A 14,109-nucleotide genomic window follows, 5' to 3' on the forward strand; every position below is an offset into this window, starting at 1 on the left:
ATTTAGTAAACTAAAAAACTAAAACTTCTTATTATATTTTATTGTCATATTTTGATAAAAAAATTATTAAATAGGAGCCCTGCTTATTATTTAAAATAAAAGGCTTTATTAATAATATTATTTAATATAGACGTGCACGTGATAAATAGAGAGCTTTGTACAAACAGAGCTTGCATTTTATATATGGACTCTATGCTCTCAAGAGATATATTAATATTTGAATTAGTAGTTGTTGAAATTAACAAGAAAAAAAAATTCATTCAGATTTGGGCTCTTGGGATTTAGTTGGTTGATTATATACAGAATATTTTTGTTCTTGGGAAATAATTCGTCCCTCTTTTTTTTTTTCCCGTAGAAATCCCTCTTTCTTCGCATTGTGGTCTTGGAAGCATTCTGGCGATGTCATGTTTTGACTTTCGGTTGGTAACTTGCATTTGAAATTAAAAGAATCGTCAAGGTAGATACCCACTGCCTTCTCGCCTAGAAGCCCTTCCAAGTTGAAAGCCAAGGCGATGCCATCTCTTTTGAGTTTCTTGCCTTTGCTTTTGTATGAATACCCTGGAATTAATGGTGCATGAGATATGTGATCAGAAGTGTTACACATGTATGCTAAGACCTATTTACTCATCATCATTTCCTAAAAAATGGTCATGACAGCTGCCATGCATGGCGGTTTAACCATGTAGGAAGTTTAATGATATAACGAAGGAACTATTTTTATCTATTGGCTAAAGAATATGTACCCCAACAAATATGAGCTTTGCCGACTCTTTTATCTCGACGCTAGGGGAAAGCGTCGGGAAAGGTTGGCTCAGCTCCAGCCTTTGCCGACGCTTTGTTGTAGCGTCGGGAAAGGTTTAGATACAACGACGCTTAAAAGCGTCGGGAAAAGATTAAAAGACGACGACGCATAAAAGCATCGTTAGAAAACATCAAACCCTCCAACCCTTCGCCCAGCCCCCTCTCCTCCATCGAGAGCCGACTTCCCACCTCCATCGAGAGCCGGTGCTTCCCCGCTGCCGTCTTCCTCCTTCCGTTCGCCTAGCCCCCTCTAAAATTCGGTCGATGCCCTACTTGTGCGCGCGCCGACTTCCCACCTCCATCGCGAGCCGGTGCTTCCCCGCTGCCGTCTTCCTCCTTCTCCTCTGAGGTAAGCCTCCTCCTCCTCCTCCTCCTCCTGCTGCTGCTCGTCCTCCTCCTCCTGCTGCTGCTCGTCCTCCTCCTCCTCCTCTTCCTGCTGCCCATCCTCTCTCGGTCGATGCCCTAGCTGCGCGCCGACATCAATCCTCCATCCCGAGCCCTAGCTACTCGGCCACCGTCGACCTCGCCGTCGTCTGAGGTAAGTGATCCTAGTATCCTCAACCATGTATTTATTTTAAGCCTTGCGATTTTCCTCTCTGGTATGTAATATATTAAAGTCTGAGGATTTGAAGCATGGGTTTAAACTGTGGTCACGTTCATTTAGTCTTCTTCCTATTGTTTAGGATCAGATCTTTATTCGCCATGGGCATAAACTGCGGGACAATTTACAAAATATTATTAGGTCTCCTTCCGTGCTCTCTCTGTCAATTTAGGTTTTGTGGTAGATAGTTTCAGCCAAGAGCTACCTACCTTAGAAATTTGTTATGAATTAAAGGTTCAGCGGCAAGCCAGTAGCTAGGCTAAGTAAATTGTTTGAAGCTTGTATAGAATTTCAAGATTCTATACAAATTATACAAAAAAGCAAGAGAGAGAGAGAGAGGAATTTCTACACTCACATCTACTTCAGCCACTATTTCACCAGGAACTGTAGGTGGCACTGGTTGAGGTCCCAATTCTTTTTTATAAACTTTTTGCATCTCATCTGCAACAGCTCGGGCCAACGAATCCTATATCCAAAGCAAGAAAGCAAAACAAAAAACAACTGACCCTCATATCATGGACAGAACTTGAGAGAAATGAGACTATCTTATCTAACTAGCCTCTAACCAGCCTCTTTGATGAGCTACATATAACTGGAATGTTATAGCGCATTAGGAAGTCCACGAGATACCTGATGAGCCTCAAATGGAGGATTGAATGAACATCCTGGTGGCTCCACTTCAACCGCCGGAATAAGAGAGGTGGATGACTTCTGTCAAATCCCAAGAATGTACCATTAGGCATTCTTGCTTTCCCATGAAGAAAGCAAGATATCACCAAGCACCTGTCTGTGAGTCATAATTGAAATTTGCAAATGAACTGGCTCTTGTAGGTGCTTTTTTCATTTTTAGTTTCAAACTTTTTCAATGTAGCTTGTGAATCAATTATTGGAAGAATGTAACAGGTGGATCCAGCTCTTCAGCATTTTCTGTTGGGTTGATGCTTTCGGCGCCATAGTGCTGACCATTGAGCTATATGTCTTTCGTTTCACAGTACTCCCTGTTGCTATGATTGACTTTAGTGATATACTTAACATCACCTTCAAAGGAAATAGGATACAGTAGCCATCCTAGCATGGCCTAAGAACAAAGTGGAGGTATAATGTCATCATCATGGCCATCACTTGGGCAAAGCATGCCACGTATGACAAGGTGCACTATGCAACAATAGGTAAATCAAGATCTTAATTTTACTTTCCTTTAGTTGGAAAACATCTCATGGCATGCAAGAAGACAGAGACCACATGAAAAGCTTCACGTTGTTTAAGTTCACTTCAGTAGTATTTTTTAAGGACTTCCTAGATGGAAATTGCATGCTTCGAGCAGCCATGTAACTCTAGGCTTCCTCAGAAGTACTAAATGTTTAAATAATTTATTTGTTCACGAGTCATCAGATCATAAATATGAGATATGATTGTCTCACCTTTTTGGCCTTGGCACGCACTTCACCTGCAAAGTTTGAAGGGGGATAAAAAGATCAGAATGGAGTCAACATTAGGTAATTATAATAAAGCAGTGCTGGGCATATTAATCATGAAAGAACCTTTTTCGTTCCATATGTCATGGACTGTGGTAGCTGAATCCTCGCCCTGAAGATATCAAGAACAGATAATAAATATAAAAGATAATTTCCAGACCTAAAACTTCTCTAACAGATTGCATACCTTTGAAGCATTTTGTGTTTCAGTGTTTTCTTTCAGAATTTCTTTCTTTTTCTTTTTTGACTTTTTCAATGTTGAAGATGGTACAGGTTGCACAAAGGGATTGCTCTGAAGCAAGCTCATAGAAACGAGTTAGGTGCAATGAAGCTTCTAGGATCGCTTCTACAATAGAAACTAGCAGTGTACCATTAGGCATCTCTCATCTACAATAGATATTACATCAAGCACGACTCATAATCCTGTACAAACACAGAGAATGCATGTGCCAAACAAGTTGGCTGGAACATTTGTATCCAATAACCAAGTACACAAGTTGGCGAGAAATAGAAGAGAGTCAAAAGTTTTATTTATCAAAAACAGAGAAATGTTTCTGGACAATTGAGTTAAGTAATTTACAGAACAGTATCATATCTGCAGGTGAGTCATTCTCCCATACATAACATCAATCCATGTTTCGGAGATTCTTCGCTTTGTTTTTTATGTAGAGATTCTTTGCTTTCAGTAATCCTTAGCTGCCTGATATATGCCCTGAGAAAGAAAAGAAATGTTCATTTCCAAGGATTAGACAAGTGGACGCAGTGGCATGACAAAAAGAACTAAAATAGCATAGTATGTGTTGCCCACTTGCATTTACATATATCCTTCATCTTGAATACAGATATCATTTCTGTATGCTCTCCAACTGTGGTGTCAATTAATTGAGCTTGGTGGTCTCTTTCAGAGCAAAAAGAACATCTATAATGTAGCATGTCGTGTCCAATTTGGTTCATTCTTTTCAAGTCTAACAACCAAAAGTTGATGTCATTCTTTTCAAGTCTTACAACCATGCAGTAATATGTTTACGACCATGAAAGCATTAAAATTTCTAGCAAGATGATGATGCCTCCATGGCAATGGAACTTTATTTAGTATAAATTTATCATTTAACCAAATATTGATTCTTTTTTGTGCATACCAGGTAACAATATGCCCCGAGGGAGACGATTTAGAGATGTGGAGTTCCAGCATTCTCAGGTGGGATCTACTTCTGATCAGTCCCTACAGTCCCAGCAGCCATGTGAGCATCAGCAGCACGAGTCAGGATCTCAGCGCGAGCCTCCTGCTGATTGCCCGGAGGATGAGCTCCGGATCCAGGGTAATTCAATAAAATATTTCATATTTTATGTTCATATTTGTCTTCAACTTTTTAAGACATATTTTATTTAATTTTAATAGATGGACAAGGGACGGTGAGGACGAGACGGGGACCCACTCAAGCAAAGGATGTGTGGAAGCTTCCTCCGGGTGAGAAGATCATCATCCGATGCAACGAATTGGGGCAGCCCATCAATAGAGCTGGAAGTCTACTATCAAGCTTTTTAGGATCGGTTGCACGCAAGGGTCAGCTGTGTCCGCTCAACTATACGAAGTGGAATGACATGCTTCCTTCGTATAAGGTTGAGCTTCTTAAACTTATAGAGGTAATGAATTGAATTTATTCTTTTTAATTCGACACCTTCTGTATGTTAATTTGCTTTGTACCATAATTTTATTTTAGAGGTTTAATATTATTATAACATTCTGTACCTTGTTGTAGGGTAAGTTTGTACTCTCTTCAGAGAGCCATGATTGGGTGCTAAAGTCCCTCAACCGCAAATGGAAAGAATATAAAGCAAAATTGAAGACGGACTTCAAGCGCGAGGGTATGACAGAGGAGGAGGTTGCTCGTGTGACTCCTCCTGATGTATACCCTCAGCAGTGGAGGGAGCTTGTTCACTACTGGTTTTCTGAAAGAGGACAGGTCATGTATATTGTTTCAATATCTTCTATTATCTTTATTACTAATATAGATTGCAAATATATACATTGAATCATATTATACTGTGTGCTTTTATTTTGGCAGACATATTCTAATATTGGTAGAGCTGCCCGAGCATCTCAAGCAGTTCCTCATACTTCAGGCTCGAAGAGTTATGCGAGACGTAGAAATGAATTCGTAAGTTCTTTTGAAACTATTTGAAACTCTACTAACATATAGCACGTATCATGATATATAGTTTTGCCCATATACTTTCCGTATGTGTAGATAGTAGAGCATGGAAGGGAGCCTGGTGAGGTAGAGTTTTATAAGATGACCCACACTCACCGAGATGGCACCTTTGTCCGGGACGAGTCGAGAGATATAGTTGTATGTATTCATTTTTTTATTTGATCATAATTATTTTATTAATTTTACTTCCTTTAAATTATTAATGTGACTGTTTATTTTTTTGAGAGAGATATAGGAAAGAGCTACAAATCTCATTTCAGAGCGCGTCGGGGAGTCGTCATCATCCGATGCGGCCAGTCGCGTCGAGGCTCAGGTCTATGCAGAATTGATGGGCCCAGAACGTTATGGTCGCGTGAGGGGTTACGGTATCGGAGTTACCCCCACTCAGCTGTCTGCAGTGAGCCGATATACCCAAGATGCCAGACAAGGTACTAGCACTGCAGAGGTTTGTAGTTTGAAGACAGAGATGGCACAGATAAAGCAGTCATATGAGACAAGGATAGAGGAGATGAGGCAGAGTCATATGACTGATATGGCGGAGTTGAAGCAGAGCCAAGAGTTGAAGATACAATCTTTGCAGGATCAGCTTGACCATATTTCATCTTTTTTGCAGAGATTTGCTCCTCCGGTACATAACTAAATATATTTGAATATATTATATAATCATAATGTATTCTTGTATGAGCGTGATGACTTTCGTATTTTTAGTTTCTAAAGTATTTTTTTTTCTTGTAGGTTGATGATACTTCATCTACTCGTAGAGATGATGCCGTCGATCCTTGATACATATCGTAGATTGTGTACTTAGGAATTTGAGATGTATATTTTTAGAATGTTTTTGAAGTACAATGTAATCAAATATTATAATATGAATGTAATCAAAGTTCTTGTTTGTGACGTGTATTTTGTTATATATGTGATTTAGTGTATTTGTTTTGTTAGAATTTAATATGTACAGGGTATTAAAAATTACTTTTATAAATTTTTTTTAAAAAAAAAATTCATTTGCCGACGCTTTTAAGCGTCGGCAAAAGCCACCGGCACCGGCAAAAAATGGCACGCCTTTAACGACGCTTAAAAGCGTCGGCTAAGGGAAAATAGTTAACGACGCTTAAAAACGTCGGCATAGGCCACCTTCACCGACGCTTTAAAGCGTCTGTGTAGTCCAACAGTGCCGAGGGTGGTCGAAGTTTGCCGACGCTTAAAAGCGTCGGCTAAGCGAAAATAGTTAACGACGCTTAAAAACGTCGGTATAGGCCACATTCGCCGACGCTTAAAAGCGTCGGCATAGACCGCCGACGCTTTCTTCACGCGTCGGCCTAAACCGGCTCCACTCCCACCTACCCGACGTCGGAGCCACGCTTTGGGGAGCGTGGGTGAGAAACTCGCCGACGCTTAAAAGCGTCGGTATAGACCAAATATAGCGCCGGGAGATATCAATTATTTTGGGGAGCCATGTCTTCAGTACTGTGTCAGGTAATCAAATGAGTTTCTAGTAGATAATGGGTACTTGAGATCCTTGATTTTGTCAAGGACATATATTAAGTCGATTACTAATATATACTAATGACAGTGGTTGTGGCATGTCAAGTGAATATGTGGGAAATGCTGCCTATACAGCAAGGTTATTTCCAGCCTATATCTCTTGCTGTGGATCAATTACTCAATGTTCAAAAGGATATGACATGGCATATATTTTTTGCAAGCATTTTTTTCTTTTATGATACATAAATGTGATCCATCGTAATTGTGGAGAGAAAGCACAGCATATGGATGCGATTTAAATGGAAATACAACCGTAAATGAGTTTTAATGTCTGAGACATACATTATCTTAGTTTCCTGGATATATCAAACTGTTGGATTCGGTGAAACAAACAAATCTAATAAAATCATAGCTAGGTGGCCACAGTAAGAGGCACTTTTAAGATAATATGTGGTTAAACTCGAGACAAATGCGTTTGAGATGCTAGATATGTTCTTACTTCAGAATTGGAGGCATAAAATAGAGGTTCAAAATGCTCAGATTGAAGTAGTCAAATGGAAATTCAGATACGCTAATTAAGGACTAAGTGGTGGAAATCCAAATGAGATGGTGTGGTCATGGGCAGCACGTCCGAGATGGTTCCACTAAGTGAGGCTGAGATTTGTGTCATATTTTCAGAAACAAGATGATAGGATCTAATGATTTTGAGGAAGTTATGGAGGAGAATCCAGAAAACCTAGCAGTGCATGACAATAATAAAGCCCTAAAAAGAATAACTAATGAAAGTGGTCTCATGAAAGCCGACCACTAATACTTGTTGAGCTGCGCGTTAGTCGAGGGTGTATTTAAGCTTTGGAAGACATATCTAATAATGTACTGCTAGGTCCATGTTTTGCTATCTTGATCATAGTATAGAGCAGATTACATTTTATGCACGGAAAAGCAAGGCAAGGACATGGACATTTCCAGAAAGGAACCCCACTCTAGCTCATACATCAGATATCCTACATCTTCTAATCCAACTGCAAATCGCCAATCAGAAGTAAATCCAAGCTTCAGCTTTCCTGGAGAAGAAAATACAAGTCAGCTTTCCGAGGCAAGGACATGTTTACTAACATTCTACTAAACCCAAACATGTGGACTTGTCTAGGTAATGCTGCTGCAAACTAATATTCTGTGAAGATTACAGTGTCACATACTTCGTTCTGCCAAGTTGATCATTAAGCATATTACAGTGTAGTTTCTTTGACGCATGTTTGTTGAATCTTGGAGCAGTCTGCTTGTTGCATTAAATCCTCATTTTGGTGTTCATGTATGCTCAATGGAAACCATGTTGAACCTACATACTTTAGCTAGCGGCTGCATTCTTATGAGTCTGTCTAATATCTCCTTTTCTTTGGGGAATGCAGTAAGGGGAGAGCAAGATATGCTCCCGGCCAGTTGCTTCTTTTCCTTGCAAAATTATAGAGCGCTAAGGTGCGGTATTGTAGGTAATATATGCCACACTTTTTCTTGCAAAATCTTCTGTCCTCATCCTATAGCTTGCATCCTATTACCTTGTATATATGCTTTCAAATCCTCATGGCATATGTGCATCAGTGCATGTTCTGTTAGATACATGAGTATGTTGACTGGTAATGGATCATGCAGCTGCCCCTTATGTAAATTTTTGTTCTAATTGTTTGAAGTGGTAGTATGAGCATCAACCCCTTGTATATGAGATCAAAAGGGAGGATCGAATTCTTCCAATACCATCTTGCGTGCCACTGCTACATTCAAGTGGCTCATGCGAGAAACGAGAACCTCTTATTTCTTGCAAGTTTGTGGGTCCACTATTTTCTCATGCAAGGATCATAATTTGTCGACCAGATATTGTGAACTCTGTAACTTGGCCACTGGCTCATTGGCTCTTTGGTCCCCGCAAGTTTTCCTTTGATGACAATCATATGTGTTCAGTTACATCAATACTGTCGGCTGGTGCACCAACCACCTTAGCATCTATTGCAATCATGTGTATTGATATTATAATTATTTTAAACATCAATCTTCCTGGATGTCAGCACTTATATTTGGGGCACTTGGCATAAGGAATACGTGAATCATCAAGGAACCACACAAATCCCCACCAATCAGTAGCTAAGGTGCCAATCTTCCAAGGTGGTGGATATCAGGATTTGCCTTCTTAACGTAAGATTACTTCTAAAAATTGTAAGCATCTTTGCTCCAGATGAAGAGTATGATGCCTTAGTGAAAAATAGTAGAGTCTATCTTTTAATTGAGAGATTGTGACAGCCTAGATTCAATGTAATTGCCTGCATGATCACCAAGCTGCAGATTCTGTCTTTTAGCATAAAGATTTTGACAGCTTGAATTCAGTGTAATTACCTGCATGATCACAAAGTATTATCAATGCATTCTATGTGATCCAGTTGCATCATCAAGGTGTGCCAAACCAAGGTGTCATGTCATGGTTAAGTTAGGCCCTTGCAGAACACCTAGAAAACTTGAACAAAGATGCCGGCTTCATCGGCGACTTGTAAAGATGCGTAAATAATTCTACACGCGATTTGTCTGATGAAAGGCCTTTCAGACCTTTTCATGCAGATGATTGTTGTACAATTAGGACTAAGTAAAGTTGCTGCTTAACAGCTGGATGATGTCTATTTGATGATGCATTAGTTGGGAAAATTATAATATATCCGTGTCCACCATCCCGTTTCCTTTTATATATTTGTTAGGAAAAACTTATAGGTCACTTGTTATTAATCACCACTCAGTTACTAGTAGATTTGAAGAGCATTGACGCGGCCCAGCTAGCACCACCGACCCAACTAGGATGGGTATTGAATCGGATACAGATTGAATACTAGTAGATCCATATCCATACTTATTTTAAATAAATACAAATATAAATTGAATATTAGAGATATGGATGTAAATACTGATATAAGATGAATAATTAAACTTATGGTCAACAAAAATAGTCTCAAATTCAACTGTTAGTTGAAAACGTCTTTCAACCCTTACAAATATATCAGAATTAAAAGCATATAGTTGGGCACTCATTTTATTGCAGTGACTAAGAAATGATGATAAGTATGAAAGCTATTGTGTCAAACACAATAAAATGTGATGGTTGTATCCAACCATTTAACAGTTGACACCAAGCATACGCTAGTAATGCAAAGATTTTCAACAAGATTGTTGCTTGCTTGCTTCCGCTTAATTTGGAATTGTCTTTTAAAGGTTTGGTTACACATCACCATCCTGGTTTCTTTCAATTTTAATTAGGAAAAAATTATAGATCACCTTTTACGGACCACCGCTCAGTTCACCGATAAATGTGGAGGACAAGGAATTGTGATTGTATCCTAGTCGTGCAACTTCTAATTTATTTATTTTTGCTAGCAAAGCAATTCCGAGAGTACAGTCAATTTCGTCACGCCCAACACACCCACCCACACACACCCACAACCACGCCCCCGAGCGCACACAAACACACACCCGCGCGCCCACCCGCACCCCACGTGCACCCGCAACCGCGCGCGCACCTATGCCCATGAACCCGCACCGACACCCAAACCCGATGTGCACACCCTAACCTGCGCCCGCACCCGCACCCGCACCCACGATCTGAAAGTTGGTATCGGCTTTTTTTTTTTTTTTTTTATGCTAATGCGGATGGATCATACCCGACGGATACGGATATACCCAATAAAGTCAAAAAATAGGATACCTCGGAGTGCCAAAGACAGCTCCCCATCTACAGTCCACAAAGTGCCTCCGGAATGACTAGCTACATACGCAGCCACCCAATCTGCCGCACCATTGACTTCACGGTAAATATGCTTGGCTCTTTGCGGGTAGATTTAAATATAGGTTTCTTGTTTAATTTGTTTGGCCGTGGATTAGCCAAGTCCTGAATTTATCTTATTTTATGTGCTTTTGGCTTCCAGTTGTTGGAGATCTTTTTGAGTTGTTGGAGATTATTTTGCCATGCCAAAGATAAGGACGTCAGGCAATTGCAAAATAAGCTAGATACCTCCATGGCACCCAACCCGACGCGCACTTGCGCCTGCGCCTGCGCCCGCGCCCCATGGCACCTACACCATGCACCACGCACCCGGGTGCGCGCAACTAGGCGTGCACTCCTGACCCGCACCACACACGCACCCGGGCGTGCTATTTTAATTTCAAGTTTAGACCCGTTTGATGATCGCCCAACGAGTTGAATTTTAATTTGTTTTAGACCCAATTTGGGATTGCTATTACTAGTAAAGCTTTTGGAAGGTAGAGTTTTTATTAAAAATTATTTGCTGTTTAGTAACTATATTTCTAAAGTATTGTAAAATTTCAACATATATTTAGTAATCAAAATGAAAAAATATTTTTAGTATGATAAAATAACAATAAAAAATATTTTATATTATTGTATGGTAGAGTACAATATAATATAATATTATATATCATTATATATTAAATATTATTATTTTACATAATATTATTATAATATAGTGTAATATATATTTGAATACTACAGCATAATAATATAATATAATATGATATGACGTGATATAGTAATATATTATTAATAGTACATAATCACTACAATGTAATATAATATTATTATATTTATAATATATAATATAATATAATAATATTCTAATATAATACAAAAATCTAATATATTATAACATACACACACACACACATAAATATATATTTGTATAAATATATCGATATATATGTATATTCACATATATACACACACATATATAAAAATATTATTACAAAATTAGTATTATTAATATTATTACTAAGATTAGTATTATTACTATTTTTAATTTTATGATAAATTTTTAATATTATTACTATTTTTCGTACTATTACTATTATTAGTATATTACTACTATTATTATTACTATTATTACTATTTTAGTATCATTATTATTATTACTATTTTTTACTATTATTACTATTATTAGTACATTGCTATTATTAGTACAATTACTATTATTACTATTTTTAGTAGTATTGCTATTATTAGTATTGTTACGGGGGAAATAAGCCGCCATGCCCCACGTGACCGGCACGCGCGCCCAGGAAGACTACGGCTGCCCTTTGATCCAGCAATCCGACCCCGAGTCGGACATCCTCGGCTCCGCAGCCCGACCCCGAGTCGGCTGCCCTTTGATCCAGCAATCCGACCCCGAGTCGGATATCCTCGGCTCCGCAGCCCGACCCCGAGTCGGCTGCCCTTTGATCCAGCAATCCGACCCCGAGTCGGATATCCTCGGCTCCGCAGCCCGACCCCGAGTCGGCTGCCCTTTGATCCAGCAATCCAACCCCGAGTCGGAGATCTCTTGATAACGACAGGCTATTCCCCAGAGGCACGTCGCGGCCTCCTGCTCCACTACTCCCTGCAACGGCTGTATCCGATGCTGCTCCACGATCTCCTGCATCAGCCGTACAAAGCGGAGCCCCACTATGCCCTGACGTGGCCGTACCCGGTGCTGCTCCACGACGCCCTGTAACGGCCATGTCAGGGGCCACACCATCGTGCCCCACGATAACGAACCCCCCTGAGAGACCCCCCAGCCAGGTATATATGCGGCTGGGGGGAGAAAGGGGGGGGTGAGCAATATCTCCCAGAGCACTCTCTTACTTGCGATTATCACCTCTCCTCCTCCTCCAATCTCCTCTGACTTGACCGTCGGAGGGCCATCACCACCCTGGTGGTGGTGCAAGGCTTGTTTGCAGGTTTCTTGGCGGAAGGTGGAGCGCAACCAACACCAACCAAGACAACTCAGACGGAACCCCGTTCACACCGCAGTGCCAATCGTTCTCGGTTTGGACCACCAGCAACAGTTGGCGCTAGAGGAAGGGCCGAATCTTAGAACGATCGTAATGGCACGGCGAGGTGGTCGTGGAGCTTCCAATGCTTCCGGTCGCGGAGCCTCTCGCGCCTCCGGCCGAGAGGCTGCTGCGTCCCCAACGCACTCTGAGCAGCACTCCACCGCCCCTTCTCCCATTCAGACGGTCGAAGCTGCTCAGTTCGACCAGCTAGCCCAGCAGGTTCGCACCCTCGCGGAGGCAGTGCAGAATCTGCAGGGTGTGATCTCTCGGGTGCCGCAACGGGCTCAGGAGCCGCTGCCCCCCGAGCACTCGCCTCTTCCTCACAACCCGCGCTCCTTCCTCTCCCATGGAGAGGAGCGCCGGCGCGAGGAGGATTCTCGAGTGCGGTCCATTCTGCCAGGACCTTCTCATCGGAGCTGTGCGGGGTACGAGAGGCGGACCCGGGCGCGTTCTCAGACACCCCAGTCCTCGAGGGGCCCGCACTCCAGTCGGTCCCCCTCGCGCCGCTCCTTGTCCCCCACCCACCGGTCGCGCTTCCTGGACCGGCGGGTGGACGATCTCCACAGACAACTCCAGGTCCTGAAGGGCCACTCCAAAGATCCCTTCGCTGACTTGGAGATCTCCTTCCAGCCGGCGCTTGCCTCGAGGATCCTGCGGACCCCGAACCCGCCGGGGTTCAAAATGCCGGCGATCGAACCCTACGATGGGGCGGCGGACCCGCGGGACCACGTGGAGAGTTTCAGGACTCTTATGCTCCTCCATGGAGCATCGGATCCGCTCCTCTGCAAGGCCTTCCCGGCGACCCTCCGTGGCCCGGCAAGGGCATGGTTCGCCGGCCTGGAGGCTAACTCCATCCAGTCCTTCGACCAGTTCACCCGCTTCTTCATCAGCCATTTCGCCGTCAGTAGCAGGCGGCGACTGGTCTCCGACTCCCTCTTTGATGTCCGGCAAAACGAGGGAGAAAGCCTGCGGGATTATCTCACCCGCTTCAACAAGGCTACACTGGAGGTCCGGAACCTGAGCCAGGAAGTGGCTCTCTCAGCCCTGAAGCGTGGCTTCCGGAAGGGCAGACTCACCTTCTCCCTGGACAAACGCCTGCCGCGGAGCTTCCCGGAGCTGTTATCTCGGGCAAACCAGTATGCAGACGCCGAGGAGGCAGCCTCCCACCGGAACAAGGAGGCCGCCGAGGCCCCTCTAAAGCCCGGGAAGAAAAGGCGAAAAGAGGCACCCCAGAGGAGGAGCCCGACGCCTCAACGCCGGCGCAGAAGCCCGTCACCAGCAAGGAACCACGGCGCCACACGCCCTCGTTCTCCGCACCGACGCTTCAACCGGTACACCCCACTCCTGGCCCCCCGGGCCCAGATCCTCATGGAGGTCAAGGGGCGGGAGGACCTCCCGGTCCCGAGGCAGATGAAGAAGATCCCTGGGAGGAGGCCTTCTCGGGCGTACTGTGAGTACCACCGAGACCACGGCCACGATACCGAAGACTGCTTCCAGCTTCGGGACGAGATCGAGGCTCTCATTCGCCGAGGGCGTCTCGGTCGATATGTAAACGACCGACGTCCCCCGGCAGACCCGCGTCCGGCCGACCCGGCCCCTCAGGAGCCTCGGGAGCAGAATCGACCCGTTGCGGGAGTGATCCACACCATCACTGGGGGCTGCTCTCGGCCCGTGAGGA

The 14,109-nt window shown here is 43.0% G+C and overlaps 2 protein-coding genes across 2 annotated transcripts; one reads left to right on the forward strand and one right to left on the reverse strand.

Moving 5' to 3' along the window:
- Positions 1–947: 947 nt before the first annotated feature.
- LOC148714660 (uncharacterized) lies at positions 948–5,993 on the forward strand. The gene is made up of 8 exons (XM_088715804.2): positions 948–1,339; positions 4,020–4,196; positions 4,277–4,521; positions 4,638–4,841; positions 4,944–5,036; positions 5,127–5,228; positions 5,326–5,718; positions 5,826–5,993. Exons 2-8 carry the CDS (start codon positions 4,028–4,030, stop codon positions 5,871–5,873), a joined length of 1,254 nt encoding a protein of 417 aa, XP_088571930.1. The 5' UTR covers positions 948–1,339; positions 4,020–4,027; the 3' UTR covers positions 5,874–5,993.
- LOC120104647 (ribosome biogenesis protein NOP53-like) lies at positions 1,538–3,201 on the reverse strand. Its single transcript, XM_039116132.3, has 5 exons — positions 3,065–3,201; positions 2,944–2,989; positions 2,824–2,849; positions 2,033–2,113; positions 1,538–1,868 (listed from the first exon to the last, which is right to left on the reverse strand). The coding sequence occupies exons 1-5, from the start codon at positions 3,182–3,184 to the stop codon at positions 1,662–1,664; spliced, it is 480 nt and encodes a 159-aa protein (XP_038972060.1). The 5' UTR covers positions 3,185–3,201; the 3' UTR covers positions 1,538–1,661.
- Positions 5,994–14,109: the final 8,116 nt, after the last annotated feature.

Source organism: Phoenix dactylifera, chromosome 2 (genome assembly GCF_051530095.1).
Source record: "Phoenix dactylifera cultivar Ajwa chromosome 2, Ajwa_hap1_PhDact_Kaust_v1.1, whole genome shotgun sequence".
NCBI lineage: Eukaryota > Viridiplantae > Streptophyta > Magnoliopsida > Arecales > Arecaceae > Phoenix > Phoenix dactylifera.